Below are 23,496 nucleotides of genomic sequence, written 5' to 3'. Positions count from 1 at the left end.
TATAGAAAATTTGTTTAAAAAAATCCTTTCTGACTTTTGAAATAAGTTTTTAAAAGATGTTTCTGACAGAATCGGCAGAACTGTCACACTATTTTTTGGATGAATACTTTATTGGTATATTTAAACAGCACTCAATTATAGACCTCATTAAATATGAAGCATGACAGTGGTCTGTGTTAAATAATTTTTCGCCAAAAATAATTTTAAGACATCATGAATGACAGGATGCTTATTAATTTTAGTATTTTCGTTCTTGCGAGATCTAAATTTTCGTTCCGTTTTTACGCACAACGAATTAACCAATCACTAGGATAAAAAAATACCGTTTAATTTTCTTTTGTTTCAAATAAAAACGAAATACAAGCTTTACATTTTAATACCTTACCTAACTTGTAAGATACAAAGCCTGGGATATAAATTACAACTTCTTGACAAATAATTGATAGATGCGAGTGTCGTACAGAAATAATTAATTTTTTTTTAAATCTTGACGGACAATTAAGAATACATATTTGTTCTAAAGAAATGCAGCTTCCAGCTCCTCTATCATTCACTTCTGCATTGATCAGTATTTTTCTTATATGCGGGCCACATGTAGGATTATCGTAGCCACCTAAATGTTGCATTTGAGAGAAACAGTTTTCTAGGTGATCTTGACTGCAATTATAAACTGCAGACATTTAAGTGTATTAACAAACTTATTATATTGATTGACTCAAATTTTTTTGACATTATCGGGAAATTGTTATTTCGATTATTCAGTTTTTGCTTCGATAAGGCGGCAAGTGTAGACTCCGACATTCACTATGAGTCCTTTAGTGCTAAATTTTTTTTGAGGATGTGTAGTTTATGAAAAAAGTGTTGGGATGGCAACAAATTTACTAGAGAAGTTTACATATTTTGTTCGTATTGCAATTAGAAACATTCAAAATCTTCCAAAAACTGTTTGACGTGGTCCTTTGTCTGTTGAATAGGCAGTAATTAGAACTGTTAACAAAAGGGTGCAATTTACCTTATTAGGAGAAAGTTGACCAGTAATTTCAATCAAATTGACTACTCTTTCGTTAAAACGGAGAAGTACGTTTTCGTTTATTGGAAGTTCAACTCTTTTCCAGGGCGAGTTGTGGCAGGAAGTTTCTATACTAGATATAGATTTGTAAAATTGCAACCTAACCTTTATCTGTGAAATCATGTATGGCTGATCTAAAAAAAAATGTAATTTTTTATATATAAATAATTAGCAAACTTACTTAAATACAGATACGTTCTAAATGAATCAGACGTCCCCCTATGTTGATAAATAAAAAAAAGTTTGAAAACCGTTTCTGTCTACAACATCGGGATAAATTTAACCTATCCCACTCAAATGAGTGATTGTTGTACAATTATTTCAAACACAAATATATTTTTCAATTATTTAAATTTTATTGCAGATAACATTCTGTATGTTTTACGTGGACTAACGCATTATTATCGTACTCGTGTGACCATAGAATTTTGCTTACCTACCTATATATCCTTGTGAGCAAACTTCACACATGTAGATAGTAGTGCCCCCACGTATAACGTAAACAACCATTAAGGACTTTTAATATGTAACTATTTTTGCTTGTTCTAATGGTATGTTTACGTATACATATTTTATTTCTAAAAATTGTGACATGTATCTCAAAGTGATAAAAGAAACGATGAAACTTAATTTATTAGTCCATATACAGTGAAATCTTTCTTCAGCGAACAGCTTCAGAACTGACCAAAACCCGTCCTCCCATTTGAGTGTCCATTAATGAGAAAAAAATGAATTGTATAAGTATTTCGTTTTTACAAGCGTAATAACTAAGCCTATATTAATAAGAAAATGAACTTTTTGGAATACTAAAAATGAACAGAAAACAGTTCAGTGCAAAATTAACTAATCATTAAAATAATCCAGTTATGTAGTTTGGCGGTTGTTGGATTTAAATAAAATATTGCAAAGTGTAATTCCAAGCGAATGATATTTCCAATGCTTTAGAATCTTCCTGATATTTGACAGATTATTGCAAGTCCTTTACCATATCAATAGACTGTTGATAATTTGCTACTTGTTCCTCATTTGACTCGTCAAATCTACTACTAATAAATTGTTATCTATGTTAAAGGACTCTTCTAAGTTAGTGCTGTTAACACGTATTGTTTGGCAGTGGTTCCACATTTCAATTATTCTCATTCTTACTGATCATGTTAACACAATTTTTTTATTTCACTGCAAAAGTTTATAAAAAAGAGACCCGTTTCATTTGCGTTATAGATATCTTTTGGCAACTAGATTTTCAAGAGTTGAGGATTCTTGTTTAAGAAAGTTTCTACATCTTGGTTCACACTTGCTGGTTCACCAGAAATAGCCTTAAAATAAATGTTAAGGCGTTTACGAATATTTCAAGCCAACCAGTTGAAGCATGAAATTTCCATACCCTAAACTCTTCCTTTGGCTCGAATTACAGGTCCTGAAAGTCTAATATATATTTGGGGAAAAATACTGGCATATGCATTAAGTTATCTGATGCAGCGATGTCTTTTCTATTTTTGTAAAGCATTCGTTACATAATTTGTCAGTGTTCAATCTTTTTAGCCTCAAATAAATTTGTTTTTTCTACAGTTCTATAAAAAGTGCTGAACAACACACGACAAACTCACTTTGAAAGATACTTTCTGTACATACACATAGTGTGCAAATTTTTCACACAGTCTTGTCATAATTGACTTTTGATATAGGTAACCAAAATTATTGAAATTATCCAAACAACAAACGAAATAATTAGTTGCTTCGCTTCGATTCAGTGCTGAGAATAATGATAACTGCGTTTTATTTACGACATCAACTGAAGTTTCTACCACCTAAAATCGGACAGAATCGCCCGCGCTCTATAAAATAAAAGTAATTACTGGACATTCAATCAAACAGAAATAGCGTTCTTGAGTTGGTTTATAAAATTTTTGCGTATCATTTAAGTGTAGAAAAAGTATAAAGTGCAACACGTTTGAAACTGACTTTTTTCACACTCCTTTGCCGGCTAAACGTCAAACTCGTGTGAAAACGATCTTTTCAAAACTTGTTGCACAATATAGTATTACGCCAGTATTAAGAAAAAAGAGTGCCGTATATTTAATAATACCGCCTGTTTTAGTTTCCCCTATTTTAATACGTTTGGACACGTCTTTAAGAGTTAATATGCAACATATTAAAGGCGTTTCTCTCAATTTTAAGTAAAAAGTAGCATAAATAGCTAATGCATATTGCTCAAACACTTATCTGCACATTTGTGATTCAAAGAAATGCTCCAATCTATATAAAAACTAGAGGGCTATAACTACCGTTCAGAAGATATCTAATATATCTATTATTTTACCCAAATGCGTGGTATCCGTGTCCACTCAAAGGAGAGTCCGTTTATGAGAGGTTCACGTATATATTTTTTTATATTGTCAGTACCTAGACTATGAAAAAATGTTCGACTTAAAAGAGTTGTCTGCTTATATAGGGGGTGACGGAGAGATTTCACTGTAGTTTCACCAGAAATTAAAAAAAAAATGGACAATATAAACATCTTACCATGAATTTATGTAGATTTTGGAAGTTATGATGTTTGAAAAAGAGCAAACAACTTGGTTATGTATTTTAGGAACCTTACTGCTCATGTAAACTTGAAATCTACAAATTCTGGTTTCATGGGTCTACAAAGAAATTCATAGCATTAAATTTTTAATGTGGTGAGTAGATTGTAGATCACAGTTAGTCAAGATTTGAAACTTGGCAATGTGTAATAGTAAATTTTTAACACTTTTATCTATGGAGTGAACAGTCAATATATTCTACTAGTGTTATCTCCAAAAATAGAGTTTAATTAGTGCAATATTTTAAGTAACACATAAAATCCATGACATATTTATAACATAAAAATAACGAAAAAATTCGAAAGAGCCCCATAACACAAATATAAATTTTATTTTTTACATAAGTATAGATTTTGAACCTCTTATCCCACTTTTGAACGAATGGGTATTTTTCGGCGAAATTTTTAATCTGATTTAGGCGCCTTCACATTTCAGTTGGCAACAGCACTTCGGACGTTATTTTTATTTGTTTCAGTATCAATGGTTGCTCGTTAATAAAAAAGGACAATCGTTTAGGAATAAAGCAAACGTGTTTTTTTAAATGAATGGTTCGACATGCATACCATTTGCTTTCTCTAGTTGACAAGATTAGAAATTGCTACTAAATTTTAGCATCTAGTCGCACTCACATATTATTGTCTTTCTGTTGGAAGTAAAAATATTTGCATGTACAGCGTGGAGGGTGGAATAAGAACGGAGGAATACGGTGAAATTTGTGGCACCGACCCCTATGAATCTAAACACCGTTTACGACTATGCATTCGACTTAACCACGTCCCTAGGTTCGAAACTACCGCTAAGCAGCGGCGGAGCAATTTGGTTTATCATCCAACAAGGGGATGATTATGAAAACCAAGTGTCTTTCCGAGATTGTTTACTTTCATCTCAGATTTACAAAGTTTGCAGCTCACCATGTTGAGTTTATTAAAAAAAAAGACACATTACGTATACCTAAAGCAAAATAACTGGTATGTACGGTAACACGATCGGGTTTCCTAGGTCTGCCCTCACGTGGACATAGTTCATAAACCAAACGTAAACGATGGTTGCGGTGTGATTTTGTCTCAAAACCGTATCATTGGAAGCATACGACATGCTCCCCGCGTTCTTAGTCCAATCTCCTCGATGTACAGTTATTTTATCTTGCTTAGGGCCAGCTTATAGAATATTTCAATTGAGATTAAGTTAATTATGCTTTTAATGAGGCGTTTAGTGACGCCTGATTGGCCTAGAGTCTGTCACGTGGTACTTTAATGTCGCATTAAAAATTTACTCCATTAATCAAATATTTAATTGAGCTTCTGTAAACCGGCTCTTAGTTTAGTAAAATTATAATATATACCTTTAAGACTATCCTAATATACCTAGCCTGTTGTTCTTCAAAATATAAGTTTTGAATGTACGCACAATAGTATTGGCTGTAATCTATAACATTATGCCACTTTTGAAGGTCTGTTGAAACTTCTATGTAGTAAGGGGAGAAGTAATTTCTACAGATATTTACGTACTATCTCAAAAAATCATTAAACGAACTCAGAAATAACGGTACTTACTTAATAATTACATACATTGTTATGTAATTGAAGCATTTTACGGCACCAAGATCTACAGTAATACCGTTTTTATCGTCCTCATTGTGATAAGCACCTTCTTCATACTTTTCAGTTTCTTCAAAAAACATTGCGGTATTTAATCCAGAAATTACTTTAACATTATCTGCTGTAGCAAGATTTTTATCTTTCACTAAAAATATATCCAAATCTATATTTTCGACTTGTCTCTTAATCAGTCTTCGTACTTACACCGTCCAGCATAACGTCGCTGTGTTGCTTTCGGACCGTTAACCTCAATCGCTGCAAGAGCATTCAACAGTTTTGCTTCATCAACTATTTTAGACGGCCAAACAACAGTTAAAATTTCGTTTCGCGTTAACGTAGATATCCGAATACATTCAATAACCAACTTGTTTAAGTCTTTGTTAATTTTGCACCAGTTGTACACTATCTTAAAGACATTAATTTCTTCAACAGGGAAAGCATCCCTTTTCAACAAGTTAATGATAGATTTCTGAAACGAGTCATAGTTATGTTTAAGTATAACTCGCTATTTTGGAGATGTTACTTGTGTGAAAACATTGAAAAAATCATATTCTAACGTTTGCGAAACATGTTCATCAATAAAAGTATGACATATTTGTCTTAACTCATCCATGTCATGTGCGTTGGCTTTGTTTAGAAGGGAACAAACATTTGACAAATTCACAATGGAATTCATTTTTTCGTTTATACTCTTTTCCAGTGTTTTTAATGAATATTCGTGTGCTAGCTGCAATATATCGGATATATCATTTTCGTCTTCCGATGCGATGACAATGGATCCTGCAACGAATTTTACACGATAATATAGACATCTAGTTACAATTTTGGCTGACTACCTGTATAAATGTAATACAGTATTGTTTCAAAAGCTTTTGACGGCACATTCCGTAAAGTAATCTCAACCTGAAAACAATTTAGCAATGTTAATATTTCCATGAACACTCTCTTACTTGTTTTGGGTCTTTCATTAAAAGAGACTCAAAATATTTGCATCTAGCAGCGAGCACAATCTGAAAGTTAAAATTTATTTCAAGTTAATCTTTTTGTAAACCACTGAAAAAACCTACTTTGTGCGCATGAATTGTTTTATCGGGTAGGATTAGTTGAATGTCGGAAAACGTTTCCCTCAAGTAGTAAGGTGACATATCTTCATACATTTTCGAAGAATCAGTAATAATTATTTTTTGTTGGGGTTCTGCTTCGTTTGCCATTGTAGTTAGTAGAAATCTAAAAATTTTAGACAAGGAAATATTTTAGTGGTGGCTGAAACATAGTTTCTGGTGCGATTGCAACGTGATTACTGATTACATTTATCTATAGATTTGTTAACTTACTGATAAACCGATAAAGAAATGAATCGACTAGAACACGTGATCTTTATCAACTGTTTTAAAATTAGACCTAGTTGGGTACACCCCATATCTTTAATCCTTACTCACTCTTTTAATTATTTAATTTTTATTATGGTAAAGTGCGATATGATATCTCTGATGCTCAGTAATTATCCACTTGTCTTTAAGAAATGCAATAATTAATCTCCAAAAATTATGTTGTTATTTCATAGTTTATTGAAAGTTTTACTTAATTTTAAAATTTATACAACGTGCCCGTAAATGGTTATCCATTGCTGTAGCGCTAGAAATGTACAGTTTTTAATTTTACAGTTTGTTTTACTAGTTATTATGATGATAAATTCACAGCTGATAACCTCGTTTTGAGAATTTGAAACAATTATTTAAAAAATTACCACTATTATTTGCTATACCTATGCTTCTTACATAATCGTTTATTATTACTGTAAAAGAACCTATATCTAACGTCGAAATATTGCAAATCTTTCAGAAAATTTCTAAACTCTTTCTTGACCTGTTGAAAAGGAATATATTTGTAGAAAATACAATTGGATCGGTGTTTTTGGTAATGATAATACTTATAACTGCATAGTCGACCTTCAGTGCTAATGAAACTTACTTATCTTTCTTTAAAGCTTAGAAGTTGGCAATCACTATAGCCAGCATATTTTCTGTTTGTAATAATTTCCTATTTAACGTCATACATTGAAGTTTTTATAATTTTTATAAATCGTAACAATATCTTCATACGTGAAATTATGTACGGCTGATCTAAAAACAAAAAAATGTGAATTAAATTAAACGTTTAAATGATTAATTAATTTTCTATGCCTAATAGTATATTATATTTCCAGTTTTGAAAGAGTGAACTTCGAGCAAATGACTTACGGTAGTAACTAGCCTCAAATTTTTTGTACTAATCATTACACCCCTAAATCGTGTTAAGTTTTTTTCCCGAAATCAAGGCTTATATGAATCAATTTGCAGAGCTGAGTCTTGTACAGTATTTTAGTAGAAATATAAAAACCACTAGTACCTAAAACACAAAATTTTGTATAGTTTTTGAAATATGAAATGATATAACCAAAAAAACGCAATTTTAAAATGAAAATTCAAGAATTTATTCGAGCTTAGATTAGGAACAGCGTTATTATTAAAGAAAAACGTAAACTATGTCGGAAAAAGTCTACTAAATAAAAAAGACACATATCATCAGAAACTTTTGAGGATTTTCTAATAGGGATAGTTTGTTCAGGTTCTTCGTTTTTTGCCATTTTATGCTGTACAGAAATATAGATCAATTTATTTTATCGGTGATTAGATTTGTTTGTCTACGAGATGATATCTATAGTATTGTGTAAATCGCTTTATTTTTGTAGAATTCTCTCTGATAAGGAAATTATTGAAGTTATCAAGGAGGAGAACAACACTTTTATTTATCTCTGAATGATATGTTTTCGTCAACGATTTCTTTAAAATTTTAAAATAAAATAAAAATTCTGATTTGCGGCTGTTTGTCTAGCTGTATGTCGGTGACTTCTTAACAAGCAATAACCACCCAAAAATATTAGATTAGTTTTGGGGATATTTAAATATAAAAATCTTCACCATAATTTGTTTATTCATCCGCATTAAAAACGTAATGACGTCATATTAATATTTTGCTGAATAAATATGTAGATTTAAAAAGGTCGCTGTAATACTTATGTTGTGACTACTTATTAATACAAACTTATTTTTAACGTTGTCTATTAGCTTTTTGTGACAAAATTCAAAATCTAACAACAATAGTATCTACAATTTCTCTTAGAAATTTCATCGATTGATTTTTTAAATGCTTTATCCCGTCCAAAAATTAATTAATTAATAAAGCTACTTATTTTACTAGTTAAGTTAAAACAAGTTTTTAATTTTTCTGAAATTTTTCCAATATAGGACTGTTGTTTGCCAGTACTACGTTATACCCTTCTAAATTGATATATTTGTCCCTACTTAAAAGTTGACGACCATAGAACTTTGACAAAATTGTATTTCTTTATTCGCTTCAAATCAGTGATGACGTAATCTAAAAAAAAAACATGAAATAAATGTTTATCAAAAGATATGCGTTTTGGTTTTCTTAATAAACTCTTCCATAATGTGAATGACAATTTTTTTCCCCAAATGTATTCAACCACTCGTTCATTATTTCTAAATCTGCCTTGTCATTTCAGACTTCGAAAACATGACCATGTTCGAAATAAGTGCCCTTTCCTGGACCCACATCTCCCTCTCCCTCGAGCACCCGGTCGAAGAAAGCATGGCCACCGCCGAAATCGACCTAACCGACATTTCGAACCTCGTCTGCAAGATCCGCAGTCCGGGAACTCCGCCTCCGGCGAACGCTTCCGACGCCACGTCCGATCTCAGCACGAAGATCCTAAACCGGTGCTTCTCCATCCCGGTGACGATGCGCGCCGTCATCAAACTATGGGAGAAGCAAGCTGCCAAACGCCATTACAACGGGCACGAAAATTTTAGTTTACCCCTCGGTTCCGGCGACCCTGGGGGTCACAAGGGGGCCCCAGGTGGAGGATTGACGGAATTCGGGGGGTTAGACAAAATCAAGCAAGAACCCCCTGGTAACGGCGGCCACGGCATGATGATGCAGGGACATCAAGGGATGTTCCTCAACGAGTCGATGATGGCCAACGCGAATTTCCAGAATTTTCAGACGAGCGACGGCATGCTGAGCAGCATAGAGTTGACGAACATTCTGTCGGGGAACGGACAGGAGAAGATGAAGCGGCCGCATAAGAGGAAGTCGGACGATTTGTGGAAGAACAAGAGGAAGCTGGGCGAGGCGACGGACGCGGAGATGCTGGTGGAGACGTCGAGCAGCGACTCGACGTCGAGGAGCACGCCAATTTCGCAGGAGAACGAGATCCCGACGCCGAATTCGGGGTTGGGGTTTCAATCGGATTTGGAACTGATGAGTGGTTTGGATCCGGCTGAGTTGCTGGCCGATTCAGATAAGGTAAGCCGAAGAAATTATTACTTCCTGAGCGTAAGCTAGTCCGGACGACTTGCCACTTTCATGTTTTTTCGACGTTTCATGACTTCAAGTGATCTCACGTTTCCGTCTGTTTGTCTGTCTGGCGTCTGTGTCGATTTTTATTTGACACGTAATCTCCGAAAGTACTGGCCCGATTGTTGTCAAATTATGTATGTATATTGGGAATATCATGTAGATGATAAAACGCTAACCAAAATTTGACTAATCATCCACACCACCAATGGGATAACATCATCTCAAAATCTACAAGAACGGTTCACACTGTTTTCCCGAAAATTTGGAAATGCAGTACTGTTACTTTTATTATTACATTTACCCCCGGATTTTTATTAGACAGATAATCTCCGAAAGTACTCGACCGATTGTTGTGAAATTTTGTACTTATATTAAGAATATCATGTAGATGGTAAAACGCTAACCAAAATTTGTCTAATCATCCCCACCACTAATGCGATGACGTCACTTCAAAATTGTACATAGTAAATGGGTTTTCAATTGTATAAAATAACATAGTCCTACACATGTAGTTTACAACTCTGAATCGACTTTTCACCCGAAACGTCCAGATTTTTGGAAAAAAAATCAAAATTATAAAACAACATTTTGAAATTTAATTTTTAATCTGCTAACCAGAATGCTTTGAAATGTTGCAGATGTTTTAAGGCTATAAAGAGCATCATAAATCTAGTCAAAAAATATTTGCTTATCCCCTCCAAAAACTTGATGACGTCAGCTCAAAAGTTTGTTGAATAAATCATATCTAAAATGTACAAAATATGATGAGCCTGTACTTGTGATCTATCACTCCATTCATATTTTTTGGATTTGCATATACAGGGTGACTCAAAAAAATTAATGAATGCGTAAATATATTTTATTGATTTAATCAGGAACTACAAAACCCAATGCTCTGAAATCTTGCAGATGTTTTAAGGTCATAAAGAGCATAATAAATGTTTAGTCAAAATATATTTGCTTATCCCCTCCAAAAACTTGATGACGTCAGCTCGAAAGTTTGCCGAATAAATAATATCTAAAATGTACAAAATATGATGAGCCTGTACTTGTCATTTATCACTACATTCATATTTTTTGGATTTGCATATACAGAGTGACTCAAAAAAATTAATGAATGCGTAAATATATTTTATTGATTTAATCCGGAACTACAAAACGGAATGCTCTGACATCTTGCAGATGTTTTAAGGTTATAAAGAGCATAATAAATGTTTAGTCAAAATATAAAAAAATCAAGAAATCTAATATTCGTCAGGTGGCGCGGTGAGCAAGTGTGTTTTCAGTGCACTCCTGGTTATTTAATAAGTTTGGATTGAAATTACTGGATCTTCTGTAAGTAAGACGTTTGTTATAAAACCAATGATCTCTTGTAAGAGGGGTGCAGTAGTTTCATAGCTGTTTTTAGTTGGGTTATAGCAGAAATACGGTTTTTACCTTATCTCTTTTTTGTGATAACTTTTCTTTGCCGACCGTGATGTACGATTGTTGGTTGCCTATACGACTACCTACTTAATATTCGGTCAAAATGACAACTCAGAATCTCTTTCCTTCAAAAGACCAAGCAATTGTTGTTGCTGCCATAGAAGGCATTAAACTTGAAGATTATGTTTTGGCCGTAGGAAACTTTGTGCAACCCAAAAATGTGTTGTTTGCCTCTCGTCTGGCAAATAATCGCATTTGTATTTATCTAAGTTCTAAGGAATTTGTTGAAGAAGTAGTTTCCTGTCATTCTCAGTTAACTATAAAAGATCAAACGGTAAGTGTACGTAGATTGATAAACCCAGCTCGTCGAATAATTTTGTCCAACGTATGTCCGTCGATCCCACATGAGATTTTTGTAAATCAATTGCTTTCACTAGGTTTTGTTCCGGTGTCTCAAATGAATTTTCTGAAGGCCAGATTGGAGATTAACGAATATGCGCATGTGCTTAGTTTTAGACGGCATATTTTTGTTCAACCTGATTATGAGAGAGAACTCCCACAAAGTCTTGTTATTAAGTATGACAACACTCCTTATAGAATCTTCTTAAATTATGATGATGTTTGTTATAAATGCCGCAAAACTGGTCATATCGCCAGTGATTGCCAAAGTGTTGCACTCACGTCAACAATGTCAGATACCGCTGATTCTGGTACACTAGTTGAAAAGTCGAATTTGGATAGAGCAGAAAACACGAATAGAGCTGCCACGGAAATAGATCGTTCATTTGACTCCTCGATACTGTCAAGACGGACTTCAGAAAACGACATAAACGAAGTTGGCTCAGTTGCTCGTGCTGATGCTGACTCTGCTGACAAGTCTGTGTCTAATAAAAGACAGATAACAACAGAAGATGCTTCTCCTGAATTTGAGGTAAACCATTTGGATTTTTCACGTAAGAATGAGACAGATAAGTTGGTAAAAAAATCCCAAAAAAAAAGAATTAAAGTAAGCGATTCTACCGAAAGTCTAACGGGAGTCCTTGACTTGTTGGAACCAGCTAGAGACATGATTGAAAATTGTGATGAAGATTTTCCCTTGAACTTCGATAAACTGACCAATTTTATGGAAGAGATTGTAGGTGAGTCTGATATACTTAAGATCGCTTTTAAATATACGCTTAATATTAACGGGTTACTAGACATGCTCTATAAAATACATAGTGTTCTTACCCATACGAGCATAATAAATCGTAACATCAAAGTTCAAAGGAAACTTAAGAAAGCTTATGATCAATATCTAAATTGGACTGTTTCATCCTCACATGAACATTTAGATCGTGATCATGAATAATAACGTAATTACATCTTCTTTTCGAGTTCCAGGATTCTCTGACGCCCTCAAACTCTTTAATATAAACATAATGTATACCAATATTTTGTCCCTAATGTCGAAATTACGATGCTTGGAATTGTACATCCACGCAAACAACCCAGCTTGTGTGTTACTGACTGAAACTTGGTTGTCTTCTCAAATTCCTGATGCTTCCTTAGGGTTAACAGATTATAATGTTTATAGAACTGATCGTGACGGAAGGGGTGGGGGCGTTTGTGTTCTGCTTAATAAGTCAATTTTCCAACGGTTTAGAGTGTCCAGAGTAAAGGTTGAGACTCCGCAGATTGAATCCTTATTTTTACAACTTTGCAGTAACGAATTTACTTTTTCTCTTGGATGTGTATATCGACCCTCTAGTACTTTGATAGCAAACGATATTATATTGATATCTGAACTTAGACGACTAAGCGAAGCTCATAGCAATTTTATTGTGGCTGGAGATTTTAACTTTCCTTGTATCAGTTGGCCTCTAAAGTCAATTTCTGCAAATCACAGTAGTTCTGGTCTGTTTTCGAATCTGATAGTAAATTCTAGTCTTGTCCAATTAGTTACCGAGCCAACAAGATTTCGTAGTGGCCAGACACCTTCACTTTTAGACTTGGTGCTAACAAACCAATCGAATTTAGTGGGTGATGTACAAGTATCATCCCCCATGGGAAAGTCAGACCATGCGGTGCTAGAGTTCAATGTTCAAATACTTGTGAAGAAAGAACCTAAGCATATGAAGAAAAAGATCACTAAAATTGATATCCCAAGAATTAAACATTACCTGGCTAACAATTGCGATTGGTCGGTAACTTATAATACTGCTGATCCGGACGTGGCTTGGAAGCATTTTCATAATATTGTAAATAGCATAATAACAGCTGAAACTACAACTTTTTTTGTGAAGGTTAATCCGAAAAAGCCATGGATTAAACGTGAACTAATGAAGGCTATCAAGATTAAGAAAAGACTTTGGCAGAAATTTAAGGCTACTAAATTGGAATCTGACTACAGGGAACATCGTAAATTTTCCAACAAATTGTCTTTTGATTTGAAAAAAGCAAAAACTCAGTATGAAAATAGTTTAATTGGAAAAGGTAACAAGGCAATTTATAAATATGCACGACAGAAAATGTCGAGTAAAGTATCAATGCCGCTAATCAGGAGACCTGACGGATCTTTAAGCGAAAGTAATTTGGAAACTGCGAACTTGCTAGCTGATTACTTTGAAAGTGTCTATGTTACTGAACCACCAGGTGTACTACCTATAATTAATACACCTCGTCTCACGGAGTGTCTCGAAAATGTGATCTTAACAGGGGAAAGTTTACTAAATGAGTGATCAGCTTTAAAAATTGATAGTGCGCCGGGTCCTGACAACATTACTTGTAATGTGTTAAAGAGTTGTGCCCATGAGATTGTAAAGCCGTTGCTTCATATAATGGAAAGGTCATTAATCGATTCGCGTTTACCATCGGATTGGCTTAAAGCGTCTGTTACAGCTATTTTCAAGACAGGGGACAAAACATTAGCTTCGAACTATCGTCCCATAAGTCTCACATCTGTGTGTTGCAAAATTCTGGAGAGAATGATTTGTAAGCAACTGAGAGGGTGGGCACTTGATCACAGTTTAATTCCAAATACTCAGCACGGTTTTGTTCCAGGTCGGTCAGTCACTTCATGTTTGTTAAAATGTGTAGATGATTGGGGTTCACAAATCGATAACAAGAATCCTGTTGACGTGATCTATTTGGACTTTGAAAAAGCCTTTGATCGGGTACCGCATCTTCGTTTAATTACTAAATTAGAAAATTTTGGGATTCGAGGCCCATTATTGAAATGGATCAGATCATTTCTTCATGGTCGTAAGTTTTACGTCAGAGTGGGCGATTCGGTATCCTCTGAACGGGTGGTTGTGTCTGGTGTCCCGCAGGGTTCTGTATTGGGACCACTGCTTTTCATCCTCTACATATCGGACTTACCTCATTTAATTTCGTCAAATCATGTTTTCTATGCTGATGACTGTAAACTGTATGCTAATCCTATTCAAAATTATCGAGAACTGCAAACGGATTTAAACACTGTCTACCGCTGGTGCTTAGACTGGTTGATTCCGTTGAATAACGGCAAGTGTAAAGTATTGCACTTGGGTACCAACAACCCCAAACACATTTACATAATAGATAATGAGGCAGTAAAAATGGTGGATAGTCAAAATGATTTAGGTGTTATAATAACATCTGATCTATCTTGGTCCAATCAAGTGGCTTACGTTGCACGAAGAGCAAATTCTGTATCCTATATGTTATTCAATGCATTTAGACACCCTTCACGAGATACATTTCTGAAATTTTTTAAGTCGTATATACGGCCAATTTTGGAATATGCCAATGTTGTGTGGTCACCAATTTTACAACGGGATAAGGAATTGCTGGAAAAAGTTCAAAGAAGGGCTACAAAAAAGGTATTGGGCTGTAGAACACAAAATTATCAAACCCGATTAAGATGTCTAAATCTTACATCATTGGAACAACGACGGAAGAGGGGAGACTTGATATTGGTTTACAAGATTTTTCACAATCCAAATATGTGCCACCTCAGAACCCTTTTTGAATTGAATGCTAACCAATTGCGAGGGCACGTTTACAAATTAAAAAAGCAATCATTTAGAACTATTGTTCGAAGGTTTTTCTTTTCTAACAGGGTGTTTGATGAATGGAATAATTTGCATAGTGAAATCGTAAATGTGACAAGTGTTAATATGTTTAAGAACAAACTGGATCAGTAACTCTACTTAGGGAAATCTATTTGAAGGAGCATAATAGGTCTCTGACCTCTGCTCCATTTTTTCTAATAATAATAATAATAATAATAATATTTGCTTATCCCCTCCAAAAACTTGATGACGTCAGCTCGAAAATTTGCCGAATAAATCATATCTAAAATGTACAAAATATGATCAGTCTGTACTTGTGATCTATCACTCCATTCATATTTTTTGGATTTGCATATACAGGGTGATTCAAGAAAATAAATGAAAGCGTAAATTTATTTTACTGATTTACTCAGGAACTACAAAACCGAATGCTTCGAAATCTTGAAGATATTTTAAAATTATCATAAGCATTGTAAATTTTTGTTCAAAACGTATTTGGTCGTCCCCCCTAAAAAATTTATGACGTCACCACAAAATTTTGCTGAATACATCCTATCTAAAATGTACAAAATATGGTGAGTCTCTTCTTGTGATTTATCACTCCATTCAAATTTTTTCGATTTGCACATACAGGGTGACTCAAAAAAATTTATGAATGCGTAAATTTATTTTATTGATTTAATCAGGAACTACAAAACCGAATGCTTTGAAATCTTGCAGATGTTTTAAGGCTATAAAGAGCATAATAAATTTTTAGTCAAAATATATTTGGTTATCTTCTACAAAAAACTGATGACGTCAGCTCAAAAGTTTGCCGAATAAATCGTATCTAAAATGTACAAAATATGATGAGTCTGTACTTGTGGTTTATCATTCCGTTCATATTTTTGGATTTGCATATACAGGCTGACTCAAAAAAATTAATGAATGCGTGAATGTATTTGATCGATTTAATCAGGAATTACAAAACCGAATGCTTTGAAATCTTGGAGATATTTTAAAGTTATTATAAGTATGGTAAACTTTTGTTCAAAATGTATTTGTTCATCCCTTCTAAAAAAATTGGTGACGTCACCCTTAAATTTTGCTAAATAAATCCTATCTAAAATGCAGAAAATATGATGAGTTTGTACTTGTGATTTATCATTCCATTCATATTTTTTAGATTTTCTTAAAGGGTGGCTCAAAAAAATTAATGAAGTCAATTTATTTTATTGATTAAATTAAAGGCAACACTTATTATTAGTATTACATTGGACCAACCCAATTTGGTAGACACAAAATTTTTTAAAGTTAAAACTCGGTTGAAACATAGCTGACTAGGTGCCGCGAATGTGGTATAGACATGTTTTAAATCAACCAATTGTGAATTCCACCGTCAAAAATTAAAATAAAATCCAATGTTTTATATAATAAGCGGATGTCGACGCAATAAAACCGATTGTCGTTTTGTTTACAGTTTCCTTGTTTGACTCTCACGTATGCTGTTACGCCTGTCATCTTAAATTAAGAATGTTTATACATACACGATTTTCAGTTGCCTCTGATATGTATACGTGAGTAAATTGTTTCGTTACTTTATTGATTATTACAAATCAATATTCAAAACGACCCAATTCATTTTCCCGAAAATTTGAGAATATAATAATTTTATTTTTAGTATTACACTACATCTATCCCAACTGATATACGTGTCCTTGCAAAAATGTTGATGACGTCATCGCAATTTTTTTTTAAATTCCCACTACAAAAATGTAATGAGAAAAAAAACACAATAGGCATGCAGTCGTCAAGTTTCCGACAGCGAGGGAAGTACTGCCTAAACTCTTTAGACCAATTTTTTTTAATCTGCTAACCAGAATGCTTTGAAATGTTGCATAAATCTTTAGTCAAAAAATATTTGCTTATCCCCTCCAAAAACTTGATGACGTCAGCTCAAAAGTTTGTGGAATAAACCATATCTAAAATGTACAAAATATGATGAGTCTGTACTTGTGATCTATCACTCCATTCATATTTTTTGGATTTGCATATACAGGGTGACTCAAAAATATTAATGAATGCGTAAATTTATTTTACTGATTTACTCAGAAACTACAAAACCGAATGCTTTGAAATCTTGCAGATGTTTTAAGGTTATAAAGAGCATAATAAATGTTTAGTCAAAATATATTTGCTTATCCCCTCCAAAAAATTGATGACGTCAGCTCGAAAGTTTGCCGAATAAATCCTATCTAAACTGTAAAAATATGATGAGTCTGTACTTGTAATTTATCACTCCATTCATATTTTTTGGATTTGCATATACAGGGTGACTCAAAAAAATTAATGAATGCGTAACTATATTTTATTGATTTAATCAGGAACTACAAAACCGAATGCTCTGAAATCTTGCAGATGTTTTAAGGTCATAAAGAGCATAATAAATGTTTAGTCAAAATATATTTGCTTATCCCCTCCAAAAACTTGGTGACGTCAGCTCGAAAGTTTGCCGAATAAATCATATCTAAAATGTACAAAATATGATCAGTCTGTACTTGTGATCTATCACTCCATTCATATTTTTTGGATTTGCATGTAGAGGGTGATTCAAAAAAATTAATGAAAGCGTAAATTAATTTTACTGATTTAATCAGGAACTACAAAACCCAATGCTTTGAAATCTTGAAGATGTTTTAAGGTTATAAAGAGCATAATAAATGTTTAGTCAAAATACATTTGCTTATCCCCTCCAAAAAATTGATGACGTCAGCTCAAAAGTTTGCCGAAAAAATCTTATCTAAACTGTACAAAATATGATGAGTCTGTACTTGTAATTTATCACTCCATTCATATTTTTTGGATTTGCCTATACAGGGTGACTCAAAAAAATTAATGAATGCGTAAATATATTTTATTGATTTAATCAGGAACTACAAAACCGAATGCTCTGAAATCTTGTAGATGTTTTAAGGTCATAAAGAGCATAATAAATGTTTAGTCAAAATATATTTGCTTATCCCCTCCAAAAACTTGATGACGTCAGCTCGAAAGTTTGCCGAATAAATCATATCTAAAATGTACAAAATATGATGAGTCTGTACTTGTGATTTATCACTCCATTGATTTTTTTTTGGATTTGCATATACAGAATGACTCAAAAAAATTAATGAATGCGTAAATTTATTTTATTGATTTACTCAGGAACTGCAAAACCGAATGCTTTGAAATCTTGCAGATGTTTTAAGGTTATAAAGAGCATAATAAATGTTTAGTCAAAATATATTTGCTTATCCCTTCCAAAAAATTGATGACGTCAGCTCGAAAGTTTGCCGAATAAATCCTATCTAAACTGTACAAAATATGATGAGTCTGTACTTGTGATTTATCACTCCATTGATTTTTTTTTGGATTTGCATATACAGGGTGACTAAAAAAAATTAATGAATGCGTAAATTTATTTTATTGATTTACTCAGGAACTACAAAACCGAATTCTTTGAAATCCACTGCGAAAAAAAAAACATAATAGGCATGCAGTCGTCACGTTTCCGACAGCGAGGGATGTACTGTCGAAACTCTTTAGACCAATTTTTTCATTTTCTTTCATTTTTCAATTTTTCGTTTCCTCAATTTTTCAAGTTCTTGATTCTCTTTTTCTCGTTTCTTTCATTTCCACTTTCTCGATTTTATAGCACAAATTTGTGTTCTTTCATTTTCTTTATTTTTTCGATGTTTCTTTCGACATTATAATTTTTCGTTTATTCGATTTTCCAAATTTTCAATCTTTGAATTTTCAATTCTTCGATTTTCCAATTTTTAAATTTTTCGGTTTTGCAATTTTTGGTTTCCAGTTGTCCGATTTTTTGATTTCTTTAATTTTTAATGTTTCGATTTTGCAATACATATATCGTTTTCTCGACTTTGCACTTTTTTCGATTTTTAAGTTTCTCAACTTTTAATCTTTCGATTTTTCAGAGTATTCATTTTATACTTTCTTGTTTTGAGTTTTTCGTTTTTGCAGTTTTTCCATTCCATCCGAAAAGTTGAAAAATAGGAAAAAATTGAAAGACGAAAATGTGGAAAATCGAGGAATTGAAGAAACGAAAAATTTAAATACTGAAAAATTGAAAACCGGGAAACTTAAATATGAAAAAAAATTAATTAGTCGAAAAAAGAAAAAAAAAACGAATCGAATAGAAAAATTGGAAAACCCAAAAATTGTAAAATTGATAAATATAGAATCGTCAAAATTGCAATGTCGAGAAACTAAAAAATTACAAATCGTATAAACGAAAATTTTAAAATTAGGTTATTGAAAAATGAAAAAATTCTAAAATCGTAAAATTGAAAAAGTGATTTTTTTTTTTAAATTATAATTATTTTCACCTATTTAAAACTAAAAAAATAACAAATCGAAAATTTGAAGAACCGAAAAATTGAAAAGTCGAATAAATGCAAGTTTTAAAATCCAATAATTGAAAAATGGAAGTATTTTGAAAATTATTATTAATAATATATTACACATTTAAACAAAAACTAGAAAAATTGCAAATCTAAAATTGAAAAAACGAAAAATTAAAAATTTTAAAACTGAAAAATTGACAGCCGAAAAAATAAAAATGATAAAATCAGCACACTGAAAAAACAACGAAAATAAAAACCGAAACGAACAATTGCCAATCGAAAAGTTGAAGTGAAAAATGAAAAACCGAAAAATGAAAAACTCGAAGAGTTACATATTGTAAAATTGAAGAAACAAAAATAAGAAAAATTGAACGAATAATTGAAAAAAATTTAAATTCAAAAAACAAAAAATTATAAAATCAAAACATTGACAAGTCGAAAATTTGAAGAAATAAAAAAATTGAAGAATCGAAAAGTCGAATAAAAGGAAAGAAAATTTTAAAATCCAATATGTAATTGAAAAATGGAAAAATTCTAAAATAATAGCGTTGAGAGAGTGAAATATTTTAAAAGTTATTATTTTGATTATTATTACACATTTAAAACGAAATCTAGAAAAAATGAAAAATTAAAAAATCTAAAAGTGAAAAATTGAAAACCGAAACATAGCAATTTGAAAAACTGAAAAATCCAAAAATTGATCAAAATCAGATCGAAAAAAGGAAAAATTAAAGTTTCAAAATCTAGAAACTGAAGAAACCAAAAACTGAAAAAATTAAAATTGAAAAACAAAAAATTATAAAATCGTAAAGTTGCAAAATCTAAAAATTGAAAAATTCAAATTTGGAAAATTGAAAAACTGAAAAATTAGTATTAAAAACTAAAAAAACTGCAAATCGAAAACTTAAGACACAAAAAAAATGAAGAATTGAAAAATTCAAGTCAAAAACATTCGTGTTACTGGTGTCATTATGGGTTTTTACTTTATAGAGGTTATCAGAAAAGAAAAATCACAAATACATGATTTTTATAAGTTTTCAAAAAAGCGGGATTTGTTCGCTTCAAGGGCAAGGGAAGTTCTGTCGAAACAACTTTCCACCAATTTTTTAACTGTGGCGAATGTGTGTTTTAACAAAAATCATTATTTGTCCTCATCGTAATGTCATTGTTGTTAGATGAGTGGTGATTTCGGAAGTCTGGACGAATTAGGCGACGTAGAGGAAATGCTGGCTGGCCCTTCTAGACGAAAATCTCGAGACCAGAAATCTCCCACTAATCTCATGATGGATTTAGGCGAGAAGAATTTGGTACCTCCAAGCGTCAGCATCACTCCCATCGCCACGAGTTCGCCGGGATTCACCTCAGGCGGTAACGCCGAGAAGAGAACCGGAATAGAAATCAAGGCCTTGGCGACTTCCGCCGCTAACGCACTGCCCAGTTCCATCACCATAACGCCGATAACGTCGTCACAAAGCAAAAGTGGCGAAGAGAAGTACAAAGAAAAGAAGAACAGCAAAAGCAGGTCGGACGATAAGGTTAGAGAAGTTGATTCGTATTTATTTCGGTTGTGGGTGTAGTTGTAATATTGTTATAGAAATAAAAGAACTTTCTGCTTCTAGTCTCTTAGGTATTTTTATTTGCTTGTGTGTGTTGTCGCTTCACAGTGGACGAATTCTCCAAGAAGACGAAGCCTCGTAGTTGCCGCCGCATGTCTTTCCTTCTTTCGTACTGTTACTATATTATCCCTTTCTAACTTTAAGGGACGCATCGAAAAGAAGAGAAAACGCAAACGCGACGAGAGCCCTATGGATCCGCCCGAGAAAGTCCCCCCAAAGCAGGACCCCTTAACCAAACCGGTAACCGTTAGCATCAAACCGGCCGAATCCCCTCCGCTCAACATGAGCACGCCGACCAGTCCCAGCATGATGCGCAAGTTCAACGCCTCGCCCACTCAGAACCGCAGCCTGTCGATGAGCGGCAAGCTCAGCCCCAACCTGATGAAGCCCACCCTCAAGACGGGCTCCTCCCACCACAGCCCCAAGCACAGTCCCGCGAACGTGCCTAGCAGCCCCAAGCACATCATCCCCGGCATCTCCAGTCCGAAGAGTCACGGCACCTCCCCAAAGCATCCCTCGGCCAGCGGCTCGGGCAAACCCAGCATGTCGACCTTGAAGAGCGCCGCCAACTCCCCCAGTAGTAAAAATAGCGACTCGAAAACGAAATCCGCTTCCAAGGACTCTTCCAGGGACAAGGACAAGAAAATGTCGGGTGTGTTTAACGTGAGTGCGTCAAAAAACAAGTCGTCCGTGAAAGTGAAACCGCTAGATTTGAACGCGGACACGTTGAACGGAGTCCAAGATGGGCTGCCTTCCCCTAGCTCGACGGACGTGTCGAAGTCGTCGAATTCGAACCAGGTTAGGAACAGAAAGGGATCGCTTTCGGCGATCGTAGATAAGTTGAAATCGTCAGCGCAACACTGTGATGGTGCCACGGACTTAAGTAGTAAGTCATCGAGTGGGGGGAGTGGGGGTGGTGGGGGTAACAGGGAGAGAAGCGGGCAGGTGTCGACGAAGCTGAACGAGAGTAAAAGTGGGAAGATAGGGGAGGCGAAGAACTCAGAGTACATGGTTAAACCGAGTTCGGACGGGATGAAGATCACTATTAATAAGACGAGGAGTAAGGACAGTAAGACGAGTGTGAGTAAATCTGGGACGGGGTCGCCGAAGACGCACACTGGGCTGAAGCCGGGGGTGAATAGTGGGCCGGCGTCGAAGAAACCGCAACATTTATGTCAAAAGGTGAGTGTAGATTTTTTTGTTGGGCTGAAGCTAGATTGTCCCGTTTCTTACTCGGTTTCGACACTGTTGGTAGCAAAAGCGGCATGCAAGTCGGGCGCCAGTTTTTACACTTTGGCGAACTCTTGCTGTTTAAAAGTTTAAAACTATCGAAATAACGCTAGGAGCTTTAGATTAAGAGGTCATAGCCAGTATCCGGCGGGTAACGACTTTGTAAGTAAAATTTAAGATGAGCGACGCAGTGGCGTTAAGAATAAGAATCAAGCAGTCAAACAAAAAATCTCACAGTAAACAACAAGAAACTTAAAGGTCGTGAATTACGTAAACATTTTATGGTTTTTTTTTTTCATTAGCAGATTTCCGGCTCCAACGTTAGCAACTCAACCAGTGGAAGCACAAACTATTCCGGCAGCATGAAAAGCAGTAAAGCTCCATCATCCGGCACCAAAGTATCCAGCGGAGGCACTTCAAAGTCACTCTCCAAACTAACCGGTTCACCGAAAAGCGCAACCGACTAAAGCCTTTGACTGTGTCAGTCATACCACGCTAATGACAAAACTGGAATTCTATGGTGTTAGAGGCATTCCACACAAGCTCTTTTCTTCGTATTTATCTAATAGAAAGCAATGTTCGGCAGTGAATAACATGCAATCCGCGTTTACAACAGTAAAACATGGTGTTCCGCAAGGGTCCGTTTTAGGGCCCCTGCTTTTTATTATTTATACAAACGATTTCTATAATTTTATAAACAAGAAAGCGAATTGTGTGCTATACGCCGATGATACCTCACTAATCACGTCAGATCGTTGTATTAACAGTTTACTAAACAAAGCCGAAACAGCGCAAAAATATGCAGACATCTGGTTTGCCTCTAACTCTCTAAAACTTAATAAAAATAAAACACAAGAAATCTTAATATCATCCAATAGCAACCTCGTAGGGAACTCTGACACAGTAAAATTACTAGGTTTATCAATTGATACAAACCTGTCCTGGTGTGACCATATCAAATGTCTGGCCAGTAAACTTTCCTCCACTATATTTCTTTTAAGAAAAATGAAAGAAATCGTTAATTTTGGAGCACTTAAGTCTATCTATTATGCGCTTTTCCATTCAAATATGTCTTATGCTATTGTTTTATGGGGAAACTCGCCATTATCTATTACTATATTCCGCTTACAAA

At 34.2% G+C, this 23,496-nt stretch overlaps 4 protein-coding genes across 6 annotated transcripts in view; 3 read left to right on the top strand and 1 right to left on the bottom strand.

Moving 5' to 3' along the window:
* Nucleotides 1-23,496, top strand: part of LOC135123515 (mediator of RNA polymerase II transcription subunit 1) — a 188,730-nt gene that overhangs the window by 161,106 nt on the left and 4,128 nt on the right. The gene's annotated exons all lie outside the window — the stretch shown is intronic.
* LOC135123521 (BTB/POZ domain-containing protein 9-like) lies at nucleotides 862-6,549 on the bottom strand. 3 transcript variants are annotated; one of them, XM_064048266.1, is made up of 11 exons: nucleotides 6,320-6,549; nucleotides 6,203-6,262; nucleotides 6,089-6,155; nucleotides 5,776-6,032; nucleotides 5,457-5,721; nucleotides 5,208-5,397; nucleotides 4,997-5,144; nucleotides 3,593-3,714; nucleotides 1,251-1,288; nucleotides 1,013-1,203; nucleotides 862-963 (listed from the first exon to the last, which is right to left on the bottom strand). In XM_064048266.1, exons 1-11 carry the CDS (start codon nucleotides 6,461-6,463, stop codon nucleotides 916-918), a joined length of 1,530 nt encoding a protein of 509 aa, XP_063904336.1. In that variant the 5' UTR covers nucleotides 6,464-6,549; the 3' UTR covers nucleotides 862-915. The 3 variants fall into 3 exon arrangements, with proteins under 3 accessions (XP_063904336.1, XP_063904337.1, XP_063904338.1); XM_064048267.1 differs by having other exon boundaries at nucleotides 5,223-5,397; XM_064048268.1 differs by lacking the exons at nucleotides 3,593-3,714; nucleotides 4,997-5,144.
* The window catches only part of LOC135123807 (mediator of RNA polymerase II transcription subunit 1-like), a 30,377-nt gene continuing 14,364 nt past the window's right edge, over nucleotides 7,484-23,496 (top strand). Inside the window, exons 1-2 of the mRNA XM_064048684.1 lie at nucleotides 7,484-7,493; nucleotides 8,818-9,620. Of these exons, the coding sequence (XP_063904754.1) occupies nucleotides 7,484-7,493; nucleotides 8,818-9,620 (813 nt within the window). The remainder of the gene's footprint in view (nucleotides 7,494-8,817; nucleotides 9,621-23,496) is intronic.
* On the top strand, nucleotides 11,971-22,837 carry LOC135123517 (mediator of RNA polymerase II transcription subunit 1-like). Its single transcript, XM_064048251.1, has 4 exons — nucleotides 11,971-12,238; nucleotides 20,694-21,053; nucleotides 21,279-22,316; nucleotides 22,667-22,837. Exons 2-4 carry the CDS (start codon nucleotides 20,694-20,696, stop codon nucleotides 22,829-22,831), a joined length of 1,563 nt encoding a protein of 520 aa, XP_063904321.1. The 5' UTR covers nucleotides 11,971-12,238; the 3' UTR covers nucleotides 22,832-22,837.

Source organism: Zophobas morio, unplaced genomic scaffold (assembly GCF_036711695.1).
Source record: "Zophobas morio isolate AGI-343-1 ecotype UQ-CSIRO unplaced genomic scaffold, CSIRO_AGI_Zmor_V1 ptg000006l, whole genome shotgun sequence".
NCBI lineage: Eukaryota > Metazoa > Arthropoda > Insecta > Coleoptera > Tenebrionidae > Zophobas > Zophobas morio.
This window is presented reverse-complemented; position numbering and strand designations above follow the sequence as displayed.

Excerpts from the sequence above, each read along its gene's own strand:
- LOC135123517 (XM_064048251.1), top strand. The coding sequence starts at position 20,694 with ATGAGTGGTGATTTCGGAAGTCTGGACGAATTAGGCGACGTAGAGGAA. Across the intron at positions 21,054-21,278 it reads AAAGCAGGTCGGACGATAAG|GGACGCATCGAAAAGAAGAG; the intron begins GTTAGAGAAGTT and ends TCTAACTTTAAG. Across the intron at positions 22,317-22,666 it reads CGCAACATTTATGTCAAAAG|CAGATTTCCGGCTCCAACGT; the intron begins GTGAGTGTAGAT and ends TTTTTTCATTAG.
- LOC135123521 (XM_064048266.1), bottom strand. The coding sequence starts at position 6,463 with ATGGCAAACGAAGCAGAACCCCAACAAAAAATAATTATTACTGATTCT. Across the intron at positions 6,156-6,202 it reads TAATGAAAGACCCAAAACAA|GTTGAGATTACTTTACGGAA; the intron begins GTAAGAGAGTGT and ends AATTGTTTTCAG. Across the intron at positions 1,289-3,592 it reads AAAATCTACATAAATTCATG|GGGGACGTCTGATTCATTTA; the intron begins GTAAGATGTTTA and ends TTATCAACATAG.